This window comes from Hippopotamus amphibius, chromosome 5, assembly GCF_030028045.1.
Source record: "Hippopotamus amphibius kiboko isolate mHipAmp2 chromosome 5, mHipAmp2.hap2, whole genome shotgun sequence".
NCBI classification, from domain to species: Eukaryota; Metazoa; Chordata; class Mammalia; order Artiodactyla; family Hippopotamidae; genus Hippopotamus; species Hippopotamus amphibius.
This window is the reverse complement of record NC_080190.1, coordinates 39,382,444-39,406,180: the sequence shown is the minus strand read 5'-3', so window position 1 is coordinate 39,406,180 and position 23,737 is coordinate 39,382,444. Positions and strand designations below refer to the sequence as shown.

At 38.3% G+C, this 23,737-nt stretch overlaps 1 protein-coding gene across 4 annotated transcripts; it reads left to right on the top strand.

Moving 5' to 3' along the window:
• Positions 1–932: 932 nt before the first annotated feature.
• On the top strand, positions 933–19,428 carry LIPN (lipase family member N). Of its 4 annotated transcripts, XM_057735944.1 has the most exons (11): positions 939–1,096; positions 2,013–2,094; positions 2,385–2,500; positions 3,643–3,760; positions 5,888–6,086; positions 7,737–7,846; positions 10,261–10,397; positions 12,169–12,315; positions 14,320–14,391; positions 14,942–15,013; positions 18,023–19,428. In XM_057735944.1, exons 3-11 carry the CDS (start codon positions 2,393–2,395, stop codon positions 18,254–18,256), a joined length of 1,197 nt encoding a protein of 398 aa, XP_057591927.1. In that variant the 5' UTR covers positions 939–1,096; positions 2,013–2,094; positions 2,385–2,392; the 3' UTR covers positions 18,257–19,428. The 4 variants fall into 4 exon arrangements, with proteins under 4 accessions (XP_057591928.1, XP_057591929.1, XP_057591927.1 ...); XM_057735942.1 differs by lacking the exon at positions 2,013–2,094; XM_057735945.1 differs by lacking the exons at positions 2,013–2,094; positions 14,942–15,013 and having other exon boundaries at positions 933–1,096.
• Positions 19,429–23,737: the final 4,309 nt, after the last annotated feature.

The window sequence follows — 23,737 nt, the reverse complement described above, 5'->3', positions numbered from 1 at the left end:
TCATTCTATTTCCACGTGAAGTCATGGCAACAAAGCAACCTTAGTAATCTTAACATTGTGCTTCCTAGAACTCTCCAAGGAGTCCATTGAAATTTTGTTAGAAGGGATTGTTTTTAAAGTCCTCACCCATGAGAGGATCCAGGCAAGTCCACACCCCTCTACCATTGCCACACACCTTTGCCTATTGTCATGCAGGGCAAAGCGTGGTTGAGTCTTCCATCAAAGAGACTGAATGAGTGTGGGCTGTACATAAGCTTTGCACCTATTCCAACAAGCTGAGTGCTTCCTTTCACTCCATGTTTGCTTAATTGGCTCAAGTGGAACAGATCTTAGGACTTGGACAAATACGAATATGTTTGTTTTTGGAAGGATTTGGGGATGAGTCCAAACTAATAGAACTGAAACTACTTCATGCTGGGTAGCAACTTACCCTTCTTCCCGCTGGGAGATGAAAGAGATTCAGTTGGTGCTTGGACTTTCCCAGCATACAAAGTGAAGCAGAAAATGGAGGCATTGCTGCCCCCATTATCCAGTAGTTCTTGAATAAGTTATGTGCCAAACTTAACAGCAGGTTGAACGCCTTTGGCATAAGGGTTTTGTTTCCTCTGCTGCACTGCTAGTTCCAAACTCTTTCTGGCCTCAAAAGTGAGTCAGGATGGCCTCAACTTCTCAACTGAGCTACAATCAATCACTTTCCTGCACATTACATGGTTGACATCAGTACTTTCACAAACATTGCTTCAGTTGACTCTCATAGTGAACCCTGGTGTTGAGAAGGTAAATATGAACTCTGACTTTGTCTTAGGATCCTGAGTGAATACTTTCTCATTTGATGCCCTGTTTTGAAAATGTTTTCTGAACCCTCCCAACGGTGACAGACACTCAGTGGAAACGTGGAGGATTCAGTCAAACCGGTTATTTGGCCCTGGGTGTGTGTCATTCTCCAGGGTTTCTTCACTTCCACGGGCTTCCCATCTCTCATTTCTCTAGCTTCTAACTGCAATGGTATCTGGTTCTTCATTTTGTCATATGCAAAAGTTCAGAAGTTCCTCTTCACTAAGGAGTCCTCAGGAGCAGGGGAAACTCACCTAACTAGGTAAGGTCAAGATTTACCACAATCGGGAGGCAGGTTGGGAGTGGTAGCCAGGTACAAGGGCTCTGCGCTGAGGCTGCGTTTGTTCCTGTCCTAGCTCTGTCACCTCTCCGCTCTGTAATTTTGGGCAGATCTTTCCTCTCTCTAAGCCTTTGTTAATTTCAGTGACAACATGAGGATAATAACAGTAGCTGCTTCATGGCATTTCTTTGAGGTTTCAATAACACACGTGAAGCATTTAGAACAGTGCCTGACATAAACTAAGCCCTCAGTAGACATTAGCTTTTACTAGTTTCAAAATGTTTTTAATTATATAACATTTACAGATGTAAAATCATCTTCAACCAGATAGCAAATTTATGGAAAGCTATTTAACTTCAAAAGTAAATTCTGCATTTCTAGAAGTCTGTCATTAATTTGTTATAGTAAAGACTCTCTGATGTTACTCCCTTGTTCATTCTTAGATTTTAAGAAAATAGTGAAAACTTACACTGGGCTTAGTGCTTTGCATGTCACTTAATCCTCCCTACCACCCTATAAGGTAGGTTAAATTATTATCCTAATGTTACCAGTGAGGAAACCAAGAGACAAAGCTACTGAATAATTTGCTCAAAATCAGAAATCTTGTTCATGCTGAGGCTGGACTTCAAACTCAGGCCACTTCAAAGTCAGGGCAACTCCCCTATGATGAGTATTCTGCATTGCAGTGATGGTCAGACTGCTTTGAGGAGACATGCTTTTAAGCTGTGCCAAGGATGAGACACTGCACATTTAAATGGGCAAAATTTGCCTTTGGGTGTTCACAAGGAAAGTAATCACATCACTTGAAACTGATCATAAGCCTGTTTGAAGCTTCATTGTTCCATTGCTCTTTTTTTTTGTTTTGTTTGTTTGTTTGTTTTGTGGGATGCTGGATGAGACTGGAGGATAATTCCACTTTTAGCTTTGCCATGGTATGGAAACTTGTCCTCTGAATCTTTATGTGTTGTAGCAACTCACAGGTGAGCAAAAATTTAAATTAATTGAAAAGCTTGAATTAAAATAAAACAAAAAACAAGCCTTCATACTAGATTAAATTCATTTCCCTCTGGAACTGGACTATGTCAGAGCAGCTTCTATGTGAAAAAATAGATTAATCATGCTCAGCGTTAGCTCACTCACTTTACCCCCTTCCACACTGTCTCAGCTTTCTCAGGATGCTAGTCAAATTTTCATTAGGGGACTATTTTAATTTTGTTAATCAACTTTGACATATAACATTAATCTGTGGTTATTAAATGTTTTATGCCAGGCATTCCTATGATGTGGCTGCTTTTAACAACAACCTATTTGATTTGTGGAATTTTAAATGCTTGTGGCCTCTTTAATTTTGAAAAAGAAGCAAATCCTGAAGTGTGGATGAATATCGTAAGTGATGGAAAATTCCAAAGAACATTAAATAAAGCAGATTAATTGATTATGAGGTTATTAAAGTTCTGTTATGGCAGAAAATCTCTGATAAGAAAACATAAAACATGGGTGATTTTTAACATTTCTGCAAGAGTTGAGCTGGTAGATCTCTTTTGGCTGAATAAGTAATACTTTCTAGTAATATAAAGCAGAATTATATCTTTTATAGATAGCCTCCCCTTTTGAATTTACATTTTAAAGAATATTAAGAATTTCTATTTTAAGCCCTCTGGAATATATATATGACTGCCCTCTACTGGACTATGGTTTTATTATCTTTAAACCAAGAGGGGTCTCAAAAGACAATTGACACATATATATGTATGTATATATACATGTATATGTGTAACTGAATCACTTTGCTGTACACCTAAAACTAACACAACATTGTTAATCAACTATACTCCAATATAAAATAAAAAGTTAAAAACAATATGTGATATGCATATACATACACACATAGAGATTATCATAATAAGTGAAGTAAGTCAGAAAGAGAAAGACAAATACCATATGATATCACTTATATATGGAACCTAAAATATGACACAGATGAATTTATCTATAAAATAGAAACAAACTCACAGACATAGAGAGTAGACTGGTTGCCGGGGGTTGGGGCAGAGTTGGCGCAGGGGAGGCTTTGGGATTAGAAGATGCAAACTATTATATATAGAATGGACAAACAACAAGATCCTATTGTCTAGCACAGGGAACTATATTCAATATCCTGTAATAAACCATAATGGAAAAGAATATGGGAAAGAATATATATAATACATACATATATGCATGTATGTGTATATATATATATACTTTTAAAAAAAAGACAATTGACTTGAGAATATAGTTTTGTCAGAAAAGTGGGTCAATGCTAGATATAATCTCCAACCTTCCCAAATTTACCACTAGCAGACATTTTCTAATATTCTACTTACTTTTTATGAAGACTTTATGTAGTAAATTAATTTAACAGTTACCTGGGGCCACAGATTTCAGATAATTTACCCCAATAAGCACAAACTAGTTGCTTTTTTCTAGTTCCTTTTGATAACCTTTACAGAAGATATTTAGCTAATGCTCATATTTTTACTGGGCAGAGTGAAATCATCACCTACAATGGCTACCCCAGTGAGGAGTACGAAGTCACCACTCAGGATGGGTACATACTCAGCGTCAACAGAATTCCCCACGGACGAAGAGACACTAGCAGCACAGGTACCAGATGTGTCTCTCCTGAAAAGGGGAACTGCATAGGACTAAAGTTTAGTGCAGGCTGTTCATTAAGACAATAACTGATTTATCAAAATTGGTTTGAATTTTGAATTAGTCTTTACCTTGTTGACAAGGAGTCTCGCTCTTTTCCAATTCTCCGAAGACAGGCAAGAACCTAAAAATATAAAGGGCAAGACTGATCTTGTTGACTGCCACCAGGCTTTTTTCTTAGGGAGTAAATGCAGAGGTGGAGCCTACATTTCGTTAGCTCATTACTGATTTCTCATGTGGAAAATTGCTGTATTCTGCAAAGTGGATTTCCTCACTGTTGGAAAGAGATTGGCTGGGGGGTATGAAGCTGTCTGTGGGGTATCCCAAAAGAGTCCCTCCTGCCCCCTCTAGAATCAACAGGCCTCCCTCTGCAGGATAAAAAATCCAATTAAATGACAGTGGCATTACTGGAACTTTTTCCAGGAAGGAAAACTTTAACATTCACATATGCTTTGACCTGAGGAGCACATAGCTTATGCGATGAAAGAGCAGGCGGTTACTAAAGCATCATTCTAGAATGAGGAACCAGCCAGGCAAAAGCAGAGGAATTACACTCTTCAGAAGGGGAAATATACCTGCAAAACCTCTAAGGAGAGAGAGAGAAGAGTAAGCAAAGTATCTGCAAAGGCTCAGTGGCCTTTACCTACCAAATCATTTACCACAATCGCTTTGAATCATCTCGCCTCCCAGCCACATTCAGAAGCAGCTGAAATCATGTTGTTAAAGAATTCAAGAGTTTCACAATGAAAAATGGGAGTGGGACGTGGGTAAGATTACTATATAAAATATGAGCTGCCCAGTTAAAAGTGAACTTTAGATAAACAGCAGATGAGTTTTTCGTATCTCACTTTATGATGCACTTATATGAAAAAAGTTATTCACTGTTAATCTGAAATTCAGATTTAATAGGGCATCCTGGGTCTTTTTGTTTATCTTTGTTTTTGTTTTTGCTACATCTTGTGATACCAGGCATGGCGAGGGGGGGGCAGGGGTGGGGGGCATTATGAAATAGAAAAGAAAACTTTACAAGAAAGGGTTTGCTTAAGGAGGGAGAATTTGGGGAAGATTTGGAATTAAAAGACATTTATTAGGTGTATTGTTCTAAATGCTTTACATGAATTAAATCAGTTAAACCTCCCAGAAACCCTATGCAGTTGGTACTATTAATAGTTATCATTTTACAGACCATGCAACCAAAGTAAAACAGCTTATGGAACAGGCTCAAAGTCACACAAATGGCACGTGACAGAACCAGAATTCAAACCCAGAAAGCCTACTTCCAGAGCCTGTGCTCTTAACTATTAAATTATAAAGTCTTCCATCCTGGTTCTCTTCCTCAGAAATTTGAGAGTTCTCAGGAGGGCGTTAAGCTGACTTTACTATTGTAGTTTTCAAATGCTCTTCAATGGGCAGAGGCTGAGGATTTGGTTGGAAGTTTGGAGAGGAACCAGTCATTGTCCATTTATGCTCACCTCCTCCTCCTGGAAGAGGCATAAGACTCCATCAGACGTGATCACATTCATGTCTTTGTAAGTCTAACCCAGGAGATATGTAAAAGTGAATACGCAGTGGACACGTGTAAAAGCAAACACGCAGTGGACACGTGTAAGAGCGAACACACAGTGGACACGTGTAAGAGCAAACACGCAGTGGACACGTGTAAAAGCGAATACACTGTGCAGAGCAGTTACAAGCACACACTTTGGGCAGGAAACAGAACCAGGCTTGAGTCCTAGCCCTGTCAGCTGGGTGACCCCTTAGGAAAGGTACTTAACTACCTTAAGTCTCCACATGTATAAAATGAGGATCCCCAAAGTAGGAGCTACTTTACAGAGTTATTGTAAGAATTTAATCAGCTCATGCACGTCAATCAGTCAGCACAACACCAGGTACAAAGTATGTGCTCAAAAAACTTATGTGATGACAACTCTCCACATTAATGGCAGGCGGGAAAGTGAATGCTGTTTTTGGTTTTTGGTTTTTCCAGCTGGGTGTGTGTGTGTGTGTGTGTGTCTATCATGTTCCCGAGATGCTCTATTTATTATAAATTTCTCTCTCTTCCTCCCTCCCTCCCTCCAGGTGTCCGGCCAGTTGTATACTTGCAGCATGCCCTGTTCACAGACAATGCCGCCTGGCTTGAGAATTATGCCAATGGCAGCCTGGGATTCCTTCTAGCAGATGCAGGTTATGACGTATGGATGGGAAACAGTCGGGGGAACACTTGGTCAAGAAGACACAAAACACTCTCAGTGAATGATGAGGAATTCTGGGCCTTTAGGTAAGCTATATCTGCGAAAGATCATGAAGGCACTTTGAGACAAGTCCTTTAAATACAATGCTGTGTTGGCATTAATAACAACACATGATCCTTGGAGTCACACAGCTCCTTGTAGTTTTTACAAACATCTCGAAGGAGATAAATAGCAAGAAGCTCTGATTTCCATTGATTCTCCCACAAGCAAATTGTATCATGTCAACAAGGTCATTTTAACACACAATTCTATTCAATACTATACATTATAAGTATGTCCCGAGGGACAGCTTAGGAAATTTCTGTGACCAATGTATGTGCTCATTCAGCCAATGTTTATTGAGTGCCTACTCTATGCACTGTTCTAGCCCCTGAGCATTCAAACATGAACCAAGTCTCTGCCCTCACAAAGCTCATATTTATCCTAGTGATGCTATTACAAGTTTTTTCTCTCAGACAGCCGATCAGTTTTGCAAAGATGTTGTGTGTAACTACTATATTTTACCTACAGGGACTGTGGCTGAGAATGTGTAAAATACCATTTTCAGGGAAACTCTTATATGAGATCCTTAAAACCTTGTTAGTAAGCAATAGGAGAGAATCTTCTGGTATGCTGACTGCTTCTTTTAATGAAAGTGTTTTCTGCTATCATCAGAGGACAGGCTGATGCCTGCAGTGGACATCCTTTCTCAGGCTTAAACTTCCTGTTGGTTTGAAGCCTCCTGCTAGAACAGAACCATATTAATGAAATATTCAGTACCCACTGACAAGTTGGAAGGAAAGAAATAATAGATGAAATTGTTAGAGTCAGAGCTTTTGTCCAGGGGCAAGCATCGGGAAATATTTTGTGTTGTTGGTCCTTGGCTGGGAGCGTGGAGCTTATTTACAGTAAGGCATCACAACCATTCTCTTATACTGGGAACTACCAATCTATATTTCCTCTAATGTCCTTTTAACAAGCAGGACCTTAGTTCAGGAGGTACCCAACTCAACTTTATGTTATTTCGGGTTTTTTTTGTTCTCTTGTATTAATGTTGGTTGAACCAGTACCTCAGGATTTTGGTATGTATTAAATACATCTCTATATGGACAGAAATATTAGTAGTAGCAACATCTGATTGAATGCCTAATAGCAGCCAGAGTCATTCGTTTAATACTATCCAACCCCTATAATAGCCCTGCCATATAGCACTATCATGTTCATTTCACAGAGGAGGAAACTTAAGCTCAGAGCACTTAAGTAACTTATGGAAAGTTACTCAGCTAGTACATGGTAGAATCATGATTTACAACCAGTTCTGTTCCCAAAGCTGGGTATTAAGTGGCTCTAAAGGACCTGAAGTTTCCTGGGGGAGACTGAAGTAGAGGCATGAAAACCAAGTAGGGAAAGGACAGCAAAAGAAATGCAGGAGAAGGGAACAAAGGGGAAGAATGACAAGATTGAGCTTCAGATAATGTAGTTTACACAAGCCTTGAAATCATTCCTGTTATTAGAAAGTAAGGCATATAAATGCAGCGAACAAAAGCTACAACAGCCTACACGTAACTGAATACATTATGAAATACAACCCAAGTAAGTGGACAGTACAGAATTCTGTGTGTAAAAAATAAACGAACAAGTACTCTGAGTTTTGAACTTACTTGGGAATATTTATCAGGCCCTGTTTTATTTTTCAGCTTTGATGAAATGGCCAAATATGATCTCCCAGGAATAATAGACTTCATTGTAAATAAAACCGGTCAGGAGAAATTGTATTTTGTCGGACATTCCCTTGGTACCACAATAGGTATGTTTACAAGGGTCAACATTTTACACGGGTCAGAGCCACACAAGAGTTCACCTTTGAATTGGAACAGAGTAACTGTTTTATATTTACAGTGTGCTTAATTCTCTGCCCTGTGATGGGCCCCTAACCCTAGCGCCCTAAGTGGCTATGAAACTGAATTCCAGAGACTGTGAGTATGTAGGGTGAATCTTTCATCTATTTCTGGTCACCGCAGCACATTGTAGTGGTGATGTCATTTCCCAGGAATAAGGTGTGCTCAGAATCCAAAGAAGTATTTCCAAAGAGTAAGTCTCTAGACCTCCTCCAAGCAGAAAAAGTAAAGCCAAATGCCACGAAATATCCTTGAAGAATGTTAAATATGCATCAATCATACCTTCCTCACAACCCACATGGGATTTTAAAAAGTAAAAAAAAGGGGCTTATACTCATATTTTAACAAACTGAATAGATATGGTAACATTTTTATTTGTGAATCAGAACACAGAAGCTTACTATGATAAATCAACTGGGCTTATCCATGTAGTGTATGATTTAATATTTATGGAGTAGCAATTAATTGTAAGCACTATATAGAAAGTCTTTTAAAAGTCCAAGAAATGTACTTTGAATATGTACTTCTTAATGGGTTCCTAGATTTTTTTTAAAGAAATCAATAGTCTAGCTCCACATAAAAATGTAAAGGAACCCATACTATTAAAAATATAAATTTGTTAGTAATCTTCCACTAAAGTTTCCAATTTTAAGAGACTGTGTTATACGAAAATGCAATATTTTAGTTTGGGTGAAACTGTGCAAGAGACAATAGATACTCCTACAGTAGTCTCATCTCTGCTATCATCAAGAAAAAATATGTATTTACCAGTGCTTTGTATTGATAGGCAGCTTACAAATTTAGATTAGGCAGTGAACATCAGAGCAAATATATTAAAAGAGTATCAAAGAACTAGTAAGAGGATCCCACACCCCTCCCCCCCAAAAAAACCTGCCACTAGTAGGTCAATAATTATACCATAATAGCTAACACTTAGGAGCGTTTAGTATATTTAGGGCCCTCTGTTCAGGACCTTTCCTATCACATCTTTCTCTAAATTTCAGAACAATCCTACCATTATTATTTCCATCTCATAGAAAAGGAAACAGAAGTTCAAAGAGAGTAAGTGGCTCCTTCAAGGTCTCTTTAATACATAAGAGACAGAACATAAATTCAAACCAGGTCATTTTGACTTCACCGATGGGGTGTTTGGGCCCTGTGGAGAAACTGTATGGAGAAGGGTGACTTGAGTGGGGTCTAGAAAAGTGGGTAGGACTTAGATATGCTCTCATATCTGATTGGCAGAGAAAGTAGTAAATTTGATCACGGGGGCTCTGAGTTGCACTTGGGGCATGAAAATTTTCAGGGAGCACTATTTGTCTTTTAAGCAGAGACTTTTCTGTTATGTGGGAAGGACTCACTCTTTATAGGACATATAACAAAGACAGGCCCGAATCCATTAAATAACAGCAGGACTCACCAGTCAGTCTGACCATCAAAAACCTCCATACATTTCCAGACATCTTCCAGGGGGAGCAATTATGCCTGTCTCAGTCTTTGTATCAATTATTCTGCCAGTTCCTTTTCTGGCTAAGACAGTTTCAATATTTCAACAAGAAATTCAGAAGGAAAAAGAAAACAAACCCTGCTATGGCTACGTATACACACACACACACACACACACACACACACACACACTGGAGGGGGCCCAGGAAAGCACCTCAGGGAATCAAAACACAGAGATCCTCCACACAGCCTTTCCTGTGTGGGGCTGATCCCCGCTCTTATCCTCAGGGTACTAGATATGGATGCAATGCTATTACTGAACAATCAGAGCAAATGGAGACACCTGGTCCTCACTGGGACCATGGTGGACTGAGGGAAAGCCCCTTCCCTTTTGAGTACAGGGAAGATTGCGGAGGTTTGGTAAGCATCCAATGAAGCACTGGAAGCAATGAAATCTCGTTCCACTGTGAGAAAGAAAAACTGTGGAATAACTGAATGATGGTACAGAAAGAGCTGATTGATTCACCTCCCACGTACTGATAATTTGTAGAGGCTCTGTGACAGTCTGGCATCTCAGAGTTGGGGGTGAAGTGACAATGTTGCCAGCACTTGCCCCCCACTTGGGAAGTGAGGGTGTCCCCAGTTCACTTGGCAGGACTTGCTTCAGCAACTTATCCCTCACTTTCCCCAGCCAAGTTAAGTGATCCAGAATAAGAGAAAAACGGAGACATGAGGGCTGAAGGCAGATTAACTTCATCCCTAAGATCCCTGCAGCAGAAGGATAAAAATGACAAAGCTGAGTCCCACTTTTCTTAGTAGCAACATTGCCTAAGTACTTCTAATTTTTACCAGATTGTCTGGTCTCCTGTTCTCTCAGGGTTTGCAGCCTTTGCCACCATGCCTGAACTGGCACAAAGAATCAAAATGAACTTTGCCTTGGGTCCTACGATCTCATTCAAATACCCTACGGGCATTTTTACCAGTTTTTTCCTACTTCCAAGTTCCACAATCAAGGTAGGCTCTTCCTTTTGCCTAAATGCATATGAGAAAAAAAAATGCATATGAGGATCTCCTTTTAGATGATAGATCCTTATTATTTTTAAATCTATTATGAAACAAAAGTGGGACATTTAGATGAAATCTGTAGAAGCCAGACTCTGTGATCGTGTGCTTGGTGTGTGTGTGTCCTTGTGTGTGTTTGTGCCACAATGTCTACAGCTCTCATACACTATTCACTATACTCAGTTATTAACAGACCTGCGTTTAAGTCAGAATTTCTAACTGAGCTGACTGCTATGTCAGTTTAAGTTCTACTCACAAGTTTCCTTGTTCCAATCTTGTTCCACTGGGCATGTCAGTGAATTCTCAGTGCCCAAATGGAAGATTTTTCAAGTTACATGTGATCACTGATGTCCCTGACTTTGATGTTAGGTAAGCGTGAATAATATGCTTGCTCTAATTTACTAAAGCTAAGATTCCAAAGCCTAAATGTCTTACAACTGAATTATTCATTCACGTATTTATTGATTATTTTCCAATGGTTGGAAAAGTAGTTTGATGGTCAGTTGTGAATTTGGGATTTTATTCATTAAAAGTTTTTTTCTATCTGCTTTTGTTTCTCTGAAAAGGTCATTGCCACAATGAACATAGCATTTTAACAAGATGGCCCATTAAATTTAGAGTGAAGGATAGAATAAATTTTTGTCAAAATGAATTCAAGGAGACCAATTAGGGTATCACAGTAATTCATATATAAGATGAGGTCCTGGTTTGAGGTGAAGAGATAGGAATAGAAAAAATGTATTTGTGAACAAACACAAGAAAGAACTTCCATGAGGCTTACTGATTGGTTTGATGGTAGTTTTCTGGCATTGTTTTGTAAGCTCAAGGGATGTAACTTCCCTTTTGTGTGGCTGATAGCTCTATTTCAAAGTGTGTTGACATCAGTTACTTTTGGATGTTTTCTACATTTGGGCAGAGTTGAGCACACGAGTTAGTTAAATTAAATCCAGAGGTAGACACATCTATCTCCAAACACACCAGTTTTGCATATGTATTCCTTTGCCTACATAGGTTGGGTCTGAGGCACATATTGTTCCTGACTTATCTCAGTTTCTTATCCCCTACTGTCAAACTTCCTGCTACTTTAAGTCCCATTCTCTGGTGCCATCCCCCATTTCATAATATCTGTTTCCCCTAGAAGCTCCAGTCTTCCCATCAGAGATCCCCATCCAAGCTTGCTTTTCCAAGCCCTAGAGGATTTAACCATGCTGCCTCCCATGATGTCAATTTCTTTCTGTCCAGTAGCACCGTCCCTTCAGTACACCATCCCCTACTTTTCAGTGTAAAAGCTGGCTACTCTGGAACACTACAGAAAGGTCATGTGTATGTGGGTAATAGGGAAAAACCCTGCTTTTCCTTCCTATTCAAGGTAATACTTGACCTTAAGGAGAAATTGTTCCACCTTTCTTGTCAATTAATGAGAAATATAGGCAGTCACTGATTGGACAGAATGTGGGGGAGCTTCAGCATGGAGAAATTAGCTACTTTGGGGTTGAGGGTCCTTACTGCAACCTCCTTGCAAGTCATGTTTGATAATATCCCTTGGGTGGAGATTGATTCATAAATAGTTACTTTTCCTGAACAACTGGGTCTCCTTGATCAAAATAGCAAATAAATATACAAATATAAATAGATCCCCAAGAATTCTCATTCCTGGGATGAAGGGGATGTCAAGAAGTCTGAAAATGGTCCTTGAAAGAATAATTATTTTTTATTTTTACAGAGGATTTTTGGTACCAAAGGTTTCTTTTTAGGAGATAAATTAAGGAAGTCACCTTCTACCAAAATCTGCAACAATAAAATATTAGGGGTCATATGCAGTGAATTTCTGTCCTTATGGGCTGGATTCAACAAGAAAAATATGAATGCGGTATGTATAATGATTCTGGGGCCATTTGATGCTTTTAGAAATTCCAGCTTTCCTTTGATTCATTTTGATGTATCTATTATACTCCATAAATTAATGCGGTATTCTAAACTCTTAAGGGCAGAGATTTGCTAAGCATAGAAGATTAGATATTCAATGGACAATAAATGTGAAGACTGAGGAAGAGAACAGGCAGCGTCATACTTTCATCCCTGGTCAAATTTAAGAAAATAGTTGTTCCACAATAGGTAGTGGTTTCACATGTTCACAATCAGCCACCACTTACTTCAGTCAACCTCATTTTTTTTTTCTTTTCTTTTTTTTTTAAGCTCTTTATTGGAATACATTTGCTTTACACTCTTGTACCAGTTTTTGAGGTACACCAAAGTGAATCAGCTGTATTTATACATGTATCCCCATAACCCCTCCCTCCTGTGACTCCCTCCCCCTCTCCCTGTCCTGGCCCTTTATTTATTTATTTTATTTTTTATTTATTGGCTGCATTGGGTCTTCATTGCTGCATGCGGGCTTTCTGTAGTTGCAGAGAGCGGGGGCTACTCTTCATTGCAGTGCACAGGCTTCTTATTGTGGTGGTTTCTCTTGTTGCAGAGCACAAGCTCTAGGCATGCGGGCTTCAGTAGTTGCGGCGCACGGGCTTAATAGTTGTGGCTCGTAGGCTCTAGAGCACAGGCTCATAGTTGTGGCGCATGGACTTAGTGGCTCCACGGCATGTGGGATCTTCCCGGACCAGGGCTCGAACCCGAGTTCCCTGCATTGGCAGGCAGATTCTTAACCACTGCACCACCAGGGAAGCCCCAGTCAACTTGATTTTATTTCAGTATGATACAGTACATTAAAAAATAAAATAAAATCCTAGAAAAGAAAAGTACATACAAGTATTAAACTTATTCCATGTGTGTCTTCACTTGTCTGGTGACTTTAGCCTCAAAATTCGTCACTTAACTTGGAACATATGAGATAGAATGGAATGGAGGTGTAATCCCTTTCCTATGAAGAAGCAGAAGTTCTGTTCCTTCAACTCCGTTTCCAGTTATTGAGAATTCAAGGAGGAGGAGGAGTTCGGGCTACAGACTAGTATGGTTGAGTAGTTATCTCTGTCATATTCCAAATGGCAGCCAATGAGACTGTTACAATGAAGCCAGTTCCAAAATAGCTCCTCTCCACCAGCCCGCCCTACCCCCATTCTTTAAGAGGCTAGGTTGTGTTAGACTAAAAACCTTGAGGAACAATTGTTCAAAGGCTGCTTCTTCAAAAGTAAAGATCTTTAATAGTTTCCTTGATTGGTTTCATTATATTCTAAGACATAGAATTATCATTACTATTTCACGTCAGTAATTTTCATCTCTATAATATTTACGAAGATTAAAGTATATGGAAGTGATTAATTTTTTGTTTTTCTTTTGCAGCATTGTATTTTATCCTTACAAGAGCACAGCAAATTAGTAGTATTATTTTTAGCATGTCCATTTAATAGATGAAAATGCAGAAACTCAGAGATGATAAATGACTTGCCCAAAGTCACAAAGTTTATCATGAACAAAGTTAGGTCCTGAACTCCAGGATTTTTGATGTACTGATCTGTGATCATCACATCTGTACACATATACCACCCCCCACCACGCGCGCACACGCGCGCGCACACACACACACACACACACACACACACACTTGCACAGAGCACCTTTCTTGGTTGCTCTGCTCTGCGATGTGCATTGCTGCTTCTACTTCAAAATAAGCAAATTATCCTACAGATTCAGAGCTCATGCAGGTTTGCTCTCAAGCAGCCCATGCTACCAGTCAGCCCCTGGTTCACCCACATCCAAGTGTCTGACATGAATTCATAATTATCTAGATGATTCTGCCTTGACATTTTCAAAACTGCAATATTGGTTTATTAATTCTTAGCATAATTATTCTCTGTTTCTGCAAGGCATAGCTTTCTCATTGGGTGGTTATTGCTGTAATAGATGTTTTTTTTTCCTTCAGAGCCGAATGGACGTGTATATGTCCCACGCTCCCACTGGATCATCAGTACAGAACATCCTGCATATAAAACAGGTAATGTCTTTGCCATGGAAAACCATTCCCCTTATTTTCTTTATATATGAAAGGACAGAGTTAGCATGTCTGTTCTAAGAAGCTTAGAGTCTGGTTTCAATTTTGCCCTTGTCACCATCTTTACGGTTTGATTTCCCTGGATTTTAAGACAAAGAACAAAGGTATGGTACAGACCAAGTAGGTAACATAAATGAACCCCATCTTAAATCAGAGCTTGCAAAATAGGCCCTGAGCTGAGACAAAAGGTAAACTGGGAGAACCTCAGGAGAACTGAGCCTTCGCCAGAGAAAGAAATACCTGAGATTTGATTTCCCTGTAAAGAGATTTGGTTTTCCACTAGCTTTTCCCTCAAACCGAGGAGATCATTGCATCCCTTTCTGTTGACCTTGTTTTTCATACTGGTTGACCTTGTTTTTCAAATTTATTTATATTTTTCTGGTGATCCAGAAGCCTTATTTTCTTCCCTGCATACAGTGCTTTTCTAAGATTTGCTGTTAACAATCATGATTCTTAGTCTGAATATCACTTTTCTACAAAACATTTAATTCAGCTTTACCGATCTGATGAATTCAGAGCTTATGACTGGGGAAGTGAAGCTGAGAACATGCGTCACTACAATCAGGTGAGCTACTCAGAGTGACCCCAGAAGGGCGGCTTTGAAAAATTACAGTGATAAATTAGAGTAAAAAGAATCCTAGCTGGCAATTGGTTGCATTCACATTAATAGATAGAGGATTTTTTTAAAAAAGGGCCAGTTTTAATATGCATTCATTTCAGAAAATCTAGAAATGAAGGAAATACATATTAAGGAAGTCAAATCATTTATAATGCCTCCACCCAGAGATAACTAGATGTATCAATACTTTTTTACATGTATTCCAATCTCAACATCACCACTTTCCCACAACTTTCAATCTTGCTTTTTTATTTACAGTCATAGCAAAACATACCAATGTTACTGAGGGGCTTTTTAAGGCAGTTTTTAATGGCTGCATAATAATGCAAATTGTTTTATAAAAATTTACAGAGTAAATGAATACACACTTCTTGATACCAACAGAAAAAATTAGGATTACACATAAAAGTTAAGAGAATTATCTACCCAGGAAGAGTTGAGTCTTAAGGCATCTTTTCCCCTCTAACTTTGCACACCAAAATTTATAGACTCGTTTAGCCCTCCTATATTTCTAATCAATCCTGTTGCCACCTTCCTTTTTTCTAAGTCAGGGGCTGGGCTTCTCAGTATGAACTAAGCACATTAAATTAAAATTTTTTCAATGTTTTCCCAGGCTGACGTATTTAAGAATATTAGTGCAAACATAGATCAATTAAATTGTTTCTGAACATCAAATCAGTCAATCATACCAGTCAATTTCTCAGTAATGGATTGAATTGTTAGAGAAATGATTCTACTAGCCCTTAAGACAACTAGTTATGTATAATTTTATTATTATTTTTAACAGCTTGATTAAGGCGTGATTTACACACAGTAAAATGCACTGATTTTACATGTCTAACTCAATGAGCTTTGACAAATATATTTACTCCTACAGCCACGTCACAAGCAAGATATTGAACATTTTCATTACCTACAAAAGTTTTCTCTCGCTCCTCAGACCACGTATATTCACAAACGCATATATTTGCAAAAGCTTAGGAAAAGGCCAAAAAATAAATAAACAGCAAATGTTAAAGTGATAACTTTCCAAAAGGGGAAGAAAGGAAGAGTGAAGTGGGTGGACATGAAGGAGTAAAGGAGGCACTCATTTTGGATTTTACATACTTTTGTTTTCTTTCATTATTTTTATGGAGCATGTTATACGTATATATTGTTTACATTTCCAAGAAAATAAAGCAAAAAAAACAATCACACACGCACACATAAGACCATTATTGTCAACTTTCTTTTTTTCCAGCTTTATTTAGGTAAAATTGACCCCAAAAATTTAAGATTGAAGTGTACAATGTGATGACAAGTATTGAGCATGTGTAAATGTCCTCAGAATTCACACATGGTTAGCTAGCAGGTCCTACCCCACTCCAGGCCAATCCTGTTTTATTCGTTTGTAATTTTAGATCCTTGTAAGTCAATTTTTATTATGTTCTAGTCTCAATGGTTTGTCCTCTCCTTAAGTTCCCAGCAAAATCTCTGTATCCACTCTGTGTTTTTTCCAGAATAAGAGGATTAGCCCATGTAAGCCTCCTGAGGGTAGGGATTTCCTTCTGTTTTGTTCACCAATGTTGTCTCACTTGGCAGAGTACCTGGCACTTATTGGCCCCTTAATGCTTATTTGTTGCACGAATGAAATTTCTTAACTTCCCTCTAATCCATCTTAAAATTTCTCTGTCCTCTTCATTCTCTCCCTCCTTTCGCTGTCAGGAAATGAAGGTCCTCTTATTATCCAAGTTATCCTGGTCTTGTGCCCTCAACCCCATCTCTTCTCATCTCTTCTTACTGGCTCCTCTTATTACCTTAAGTGAACTCCTGTCACTTATGAAAAACAATCAAAAAACCTTCCACCAACCCATCAATTCTAACAAGTCATCCTTCCATCAATTTGCTTTTTAATATTTAAAAGGGCTAAGTATCTCCTCTTCTCCACTCACTCCTGAACCCTGGAAAATGGTGTTTTGGTCCTTCATCTTTTTATTACAGCTACACTATTCAAAGTTGCTTGTGGCTTTTAATTGCCAAATATAATTGCCTATTCTCACCTATATCTTATATTAGTTACCACAGCTTCCCTGCAACTTAGCCTCCTAATTTAGACTTCCATAATGTAATGATCTCTGATTTTTTTTCCTTTCCTTTTTGATTGCCCCCTTTGTCCTCTCACTGGCTAGTCTCTAACCCCCACCGCTCTCAAATTGTCAGAATTCCTCCAAAATTCTTCACATCTATCTCCTCTTTGTCTTTGGAGAATTTAGCCATCCCTATAGTTTCAGTTACCCTCTTCTGTGGCTCATCCAAACTGTTTGTCTAGATTTTTTCAGGACCCATTTCCAACCTATTTCTTCTTCAAGTCATCCCACAAGCTGACACCTATACAATCCTCCTAAGACAGAGCTCTGAGAAATGATCCTGCCTTGTCTCTAAAACTTCTGAAAGATGCCCAACTGCCTTAGCCTGGCATTTAGACCTTGACTATCTCCAATCTTATATCCTACTTATTGTCTTACCCATTTTCTTTTCTGGGTACGCTGGACAGCTTTCCATTCCTGCCCATGGCATACATGCTATTCCTGCCTGCTGGAAAGCCCTCCCACCTTCATCCTGATCTGTAAAATCCAACCATCCCTCAAGAGTCATTTCAAATGACTGCTCTGTATATGAAGCCTTAGTTGGAAATATCTCTTCTTTGTCTTCATTTCCATTACACTTGGGGAATGTTTTATAGCATTTAATGTACTCTACTTTGTTTACCATGGTAAGCAACTTACCAAACTTTTGTTAAAAGTACATTTAACCATCTTGCCTTGTTGCTTCACACTCCTTGAACATAGGGCCCATTGCATGCTTTCTTCCTATGGTTGTAGTAAATACTTATTCAGTAGTCTCTCTACTTATTATAAGTCAGTTGTTGTTCAGAGGAGCTTCCTCTCATGAATACCCTTTCTCTCTCTTCCCTAGAGTCGTCCCCCACTATATGACATGACTGCCATGAAAGTACCTACTGCTATTTGGATTGGTGGAAACGATGTCCTTGTAACGCCCTGGGATGTGGCCAGGATACTCCCTCAAATCAGGAATCTCTGTTACTTCAACCTATTGCCAGATTGGAACCACATTGATTTCATCTGGGGCCTTGATGCCCCTCAACGGGTGTACAGTAAAATCATAGATTTGATGAAGTCATATCCTTAACTGCAATACAGCTACTTTTCAGTTAAAAGTCGCTTCCAAGACCATAAGAGGCTTTGGAGAAAATACTAATCAGCAATGAGGACTACTCCAGCATCCTTCACCTTGTTGCTGTTGCTGAGGTGTTCCCTGATCATGTCATCCCAGCTAGGAATTATTTCAACTGTACTGCTCTTTCTCTAAGAAATATCCACATATGAAATTTCAGAATCTCTCCCTCTCAGTCAGGGTTAGGTCCATTTTTTCATCTAAGAAGTCCTAGGAAACTCTTCTCTGCTAGTGGTACACTTTAGGGAGGAGTTAAAACAAGCCTTTCTCTTTCTTATTTCAAATATGTTATAGTGGCTTCATATAAATGATACTCATTTCCCACCCCCTTTTTCAAAGGATTGAATATAAGCATAGGAGTGCTGGCCTAGAAAAACCTGGTCAAGGGAGTCGTTTGGCAATATATTTCGGTTGGTTGTAATCTTGTGGCTTTCTTGAAATCACAATTAGGGCAATAGTCATATGGTCATCTATAGACGAGCCATGAAATAAGCCTGACTCACATCAAGCATGAAAAAAATATAGAAAACTAACCACATTTAACTATTCCAGGAGTTTGTTTTACTGTTACAAGTTGGGGAGGGGGAGCATAAAATTGGGAATGACTAGGATAAACTGAATTCCTAGTTATTGAAATTATTAACTATAGACCACTGTCTTTAAAGCAAGGTTAAATTAAACAAAACTTTCTGAAAATAGTGTATTAGAGCTCATTGACAGTAGGCAATAATCTTAAGTTATAACACATGAGAGATTATTCTCTCTGGTTTTGCTTTAAAGATAAACTAAACTGATCAGCCAGGAGGTCTTCCTTATCAAAGTAGAATTTATACTACTGCATTTGTACCCTGTCAGGTTTAAAGCAGCTTCCAGAAAGCCTAATTTAGGACCAGCAAGAGAGGCACTAGGAATTCCAAAGTCTTGCTTTATTTCAGTCTCTAAATGGCGCCAGACAGTGATTCTAGGATTTAGTACAGAGTTCCAAAAGTAGCGTGAAGTTTTAGTGTCACTTTTGTATTCCTGAATGGTGTGAACTTGGAAATGACCTTTACCTTCTATGAAGATGTAATTATTGGAAAACTGTTTATGAACCTCAAGAAATCATAAATAAATAATGCATATACATACTTTCAACAGTTCATTTTAATTTAAAACAGATAAGTGTAATAGCTCACAAATATTTGCATGTAGGACCAAAGTCTTTGGATGTTGAATACCACATAATCATTCTCCAATAAATAATCCATAATTGATCACTTTTAATTTTTTTAGTGTCTTTAAAAGAGATGACAATTTTTTAAAAACTTGGGAAATAACTTTAAGTGCAAATCCTTTTATGTCTTTATAATATTTATTTACCAAGATTAGACTAATTTTATCACACTTTTTATACTTTTATTGATCTCATTCAAAGATTACATGGTAGTTTTGGTACAAGCAATACATTCTATTTTAGTCACATTTAATTAAATTAATCAAAACTCATTAAATAATTTAACCAATATAACTAATAGAACAGAAATGAATAAGTCTGAGAACAAAGATTTAACTCTTAGTAAGCATATGACTCAACTGGAAGGAGTGGAAGGATGTGGCTGTAATAGATTAGCCTACTAGTTATGAACATTTAAGAGGCATTGGGGGACTTCCTTGGTGGCGCAGTGGTTAAGAATCCACCTGCCAAGGCAGAGGACATGGCTTTGATCCCTGGTCTGGGAAGATCCCACATGCCACGGAGCAACGAAGCCCGTGCACCACAACTACAGAGCCTGCGCTCTAGAGCCCTCAAGCTACAACTACTGAGCCCGAGTGCCACAACTACTGAAGCCCTTGTGCCTAGAGCCCGTGCTCCACAACAAGAGGAGCCACTGCAATGAGAAGCCCGTGCACCACAACGTAGAGTAGCCCCTGCTCTCCACAACTAGACAAACCCCACGCACAGCAACAAAGACCCAACGCAGCTAAAAATAAATAAATAAAATGAATAAATAAATTTAAAAAAAAGAGGCATTGGGCATCACTTGATATGTTTACTAAGAGAAAGAGAGCATTGGTTAATATAGGAATCCGGTAAGTGAGGGTCAGTTAAGAGAGCTCCTGTGGGATTTGACTTATTCAGCTACTGCTACAACAGTGCTTTGTGATAAAAAACTCAGTGGCTTACAACAGCAAACATTTATTTTTATATGCTCACAAATCTACGGTTTGGTTGGTGTGGCCCTATTTTATGCTGAGATCACCTGAGCTTGGCTCAAAGCTGTGGGTTTGGTCCAGGTCTGTTCCACATCCTCTCTTCATTCTGGAACTAGCAGCTCCCAGGGTTATGTTCTTCACATGACAGACCCCAAGAACACAAGAGGGCTAGCTAGATCACACTAGCATTTTTGAACTTCTGCTTGTTCACATGCTTTTGGCTAATTCAGATCACATGACCAAGCCTTACCTCACTGGGGTAGAACAGTCTGCTTCACCTACAGGGGGAAGCTGCAAACCACATGTCAGAAAGTGTGGATATATAATGCTATTATACAGGAGTGACAAATTGGGACAGATACTCCATTCATTCTACCATACGTTGGCACAAAATTCAGAAGATAAAAATAGGGAATACAATAAAAAGTAAGCCTCCGTCTTTCTCCCAATTCTTATCATACACTCTCCCCTTCAAAAACATCTAACTCTTTCCAATATTTTGTGTATCCTTCTACAAATTATGCCATGCATATTCAAATGGATCCACAGATACCCATTTAGTTTTTCTCCTGTATGTACCGTACTATACATACTTTTCCACATCTTGCTTTGACCACGGAGATCATTCCCCATCAGCTCATATGGAACGTTATTAAAGGTTACATGGAAATTCATCATTCACAGAGATTAAGATGAATTAGGATTTTTTGTACTTACACACAGTGTTATAGAGGTTTTTGTACAAATATCAGTTTAGACTTTATACAAATATAATTTATACCTATAGGATAAGTTACCTTTAAACCAGAATTATTGGTTCAAACAGCATGTAGAATTTTAATTTGGGATGAAAATATTTTGAATTTTACTGGTTGACATGAAATCCCAAGTCATAGCTGTTAGGGTGACTATTATCATTCAGACAAAAGACAACTAGTGTTGACAAAGAAGTGGAGAAATTGGGACTTTTATACACTGTTAGTGGGAATACAAAATGGTGCAGTCTCTATAGAAAGCAGTATGGAGGTTCCTCAAAAAATTAGAAATAGAACTATCGTATAATCCAGCAATCCCACTTCTGGGTTTTTATCCAAAAGAAATGAAATCAAGATATCAAAGAGGTATCAGTACTCCCAGGTTCAATGTGGCACTATTCACAATAGCCAAAGTAGTGAAACACCCTAAAGGTCCATTGACAGATGAATTGGATTAAAAAATGTGATATAGATAGACAGAGATATCTCACAATGGAATATTACTGTATTCAGCTTTCAAAAAGAAGGCAATCCTCTTTACATCGATGAAACGTAAGGACATTACGCTAAGCGAAATAAGCCAGTCACAGAAGGACAACTACTGCATGATTCCACATGCATAAGATATCAAAAATAGCCAAACTCATAGATGCTGAGACCAGAATGGTGATTGCCAGGAGCTGGGGGCAGGGGACAATAGGGAGTTACTAATCACAGGTATAAAGTTTCAGTTATGCCACATGAATGTCTAGAAATCTGCTGTACACAGTGCCTATAGACAAGAATACTGCATTGTACACTTAAAAAACCCGTTAAGAGGGTAAATTCCATGTTAAATGTTTTCACCACAATAAAAAATTATCAAGCTATATATTTATAATGTGTGCATTTTTTCTCATATATATATTTCAATAAAAATATTTTTTGAAGCTTTAAGCTTTTGTACTTTCAATCAATAAGCTAAGTACAGAAGAAAAAAATGCCCCACTATTACCAACGCTAGTACTTTTTACATATTTTATACTTTAGCTCTGCGTGTGACAGCAAGTATTAATATACTGATTATTATAGGTCATAAAGATAGTTTAGTCTTGGTTAAGAGTTCCACCTGAAGTATCTCTTTTCAGACTTATAACCCTGTGAGGTAATGCTATGGTATGGTCATCTTCATTTTACAGATGAGAAAATTGAGACACAAAGTCAGTTTGCCTAAGATTGTGCAAGTGAAGGAGTCATGGTTTTAACCCAGGAAGTCTGACATCCCCAAACCCACACTGCAGCATATACTTGTACAAATGGGCTCAAATGGCATGTGGAATATCATAGAGGTCATACTTGTATTACTCTAGACTAAAATTACTTGGAAAATTAAGGCAGGACATGGGAAAATTCATTTTTTATTTTTTATTTTTTTTGTTTGTTTTTGAAAACTTTAGCCATCAAATTTAGATGAGTGGGTAGAAGTACTGTATGATCCAGCAATCCTACTTCTGGGTAAATATTGAAAGGAAATGAAATCACTATCTCCAAGCAATATCTGTACACGCATGTTCACTGCAGCATTATTTGCAATAGCCAAGACCTGAAACAACCTAATTGTCTATTGAATACGAGACTTAGGTAATGAAAATGTGACTCATATATACATATGGAATATATATATACATACACACACACAATAGAATAATATTCAGCCATTTAAAAAGATGGAAATCTTGCCACTTGTGACAACATGGATGGATCTTGAGGACACTACGCTAAGTGAACTAAGTCAGATGGAGAAAGACAAACACTGTATGATCTCACTTATATGTGAAATCTAAAAACATCGAACCCATAGAAACAGAGAGTAGAATGGTGGTTGCCCGGGCCTGAGGGGTGGTGGGAATGGGGTGTTGTTGGTCAAAGGGTACAAACTTTCTGTTATAAGATGAACAAGTTCTGAGGATCTAATGTACAGCATGGATGGTGACTATCGTTGACACTATCGTGCGCTTGAAAGTTGATATGAGAGCCGAGCTTTAATGTTCTCACCATAACAACAAAATGGTAATTATGTGAGAGGAAGGATGTGTTAGCTAACCTTATTGGTGGTAAACGTTTCACAATATATAGGCATATCAAATCATCATGCTGTATACCTTAAACTTACGCAATGTTAAATGTCAATTATATCTCGCTAAAGCTGGTAAAAAATTGAGATGAGTTTAGGATTTCCTGTCAATTATGACACATTTTCATTATTTTATCTGAAATACCAGTATCCTTACAAGTAGGCATAGAGTCTAGCAATCCTTCATGGATGAGGAACTTGGCTACAGACCTTGTAATACAAATTTATGGAAAATTTGGCAATGTTTCTCCTTTTTGTCTTAACCTTGCATTTATGCAAAGCAAGAAACTCATGCTCACAACCTCATAACAGCCTCATTATATACTACTGTGGTTTCCCAAGCTTAAAGATCTCATTGATATTTTTTAATGGAAT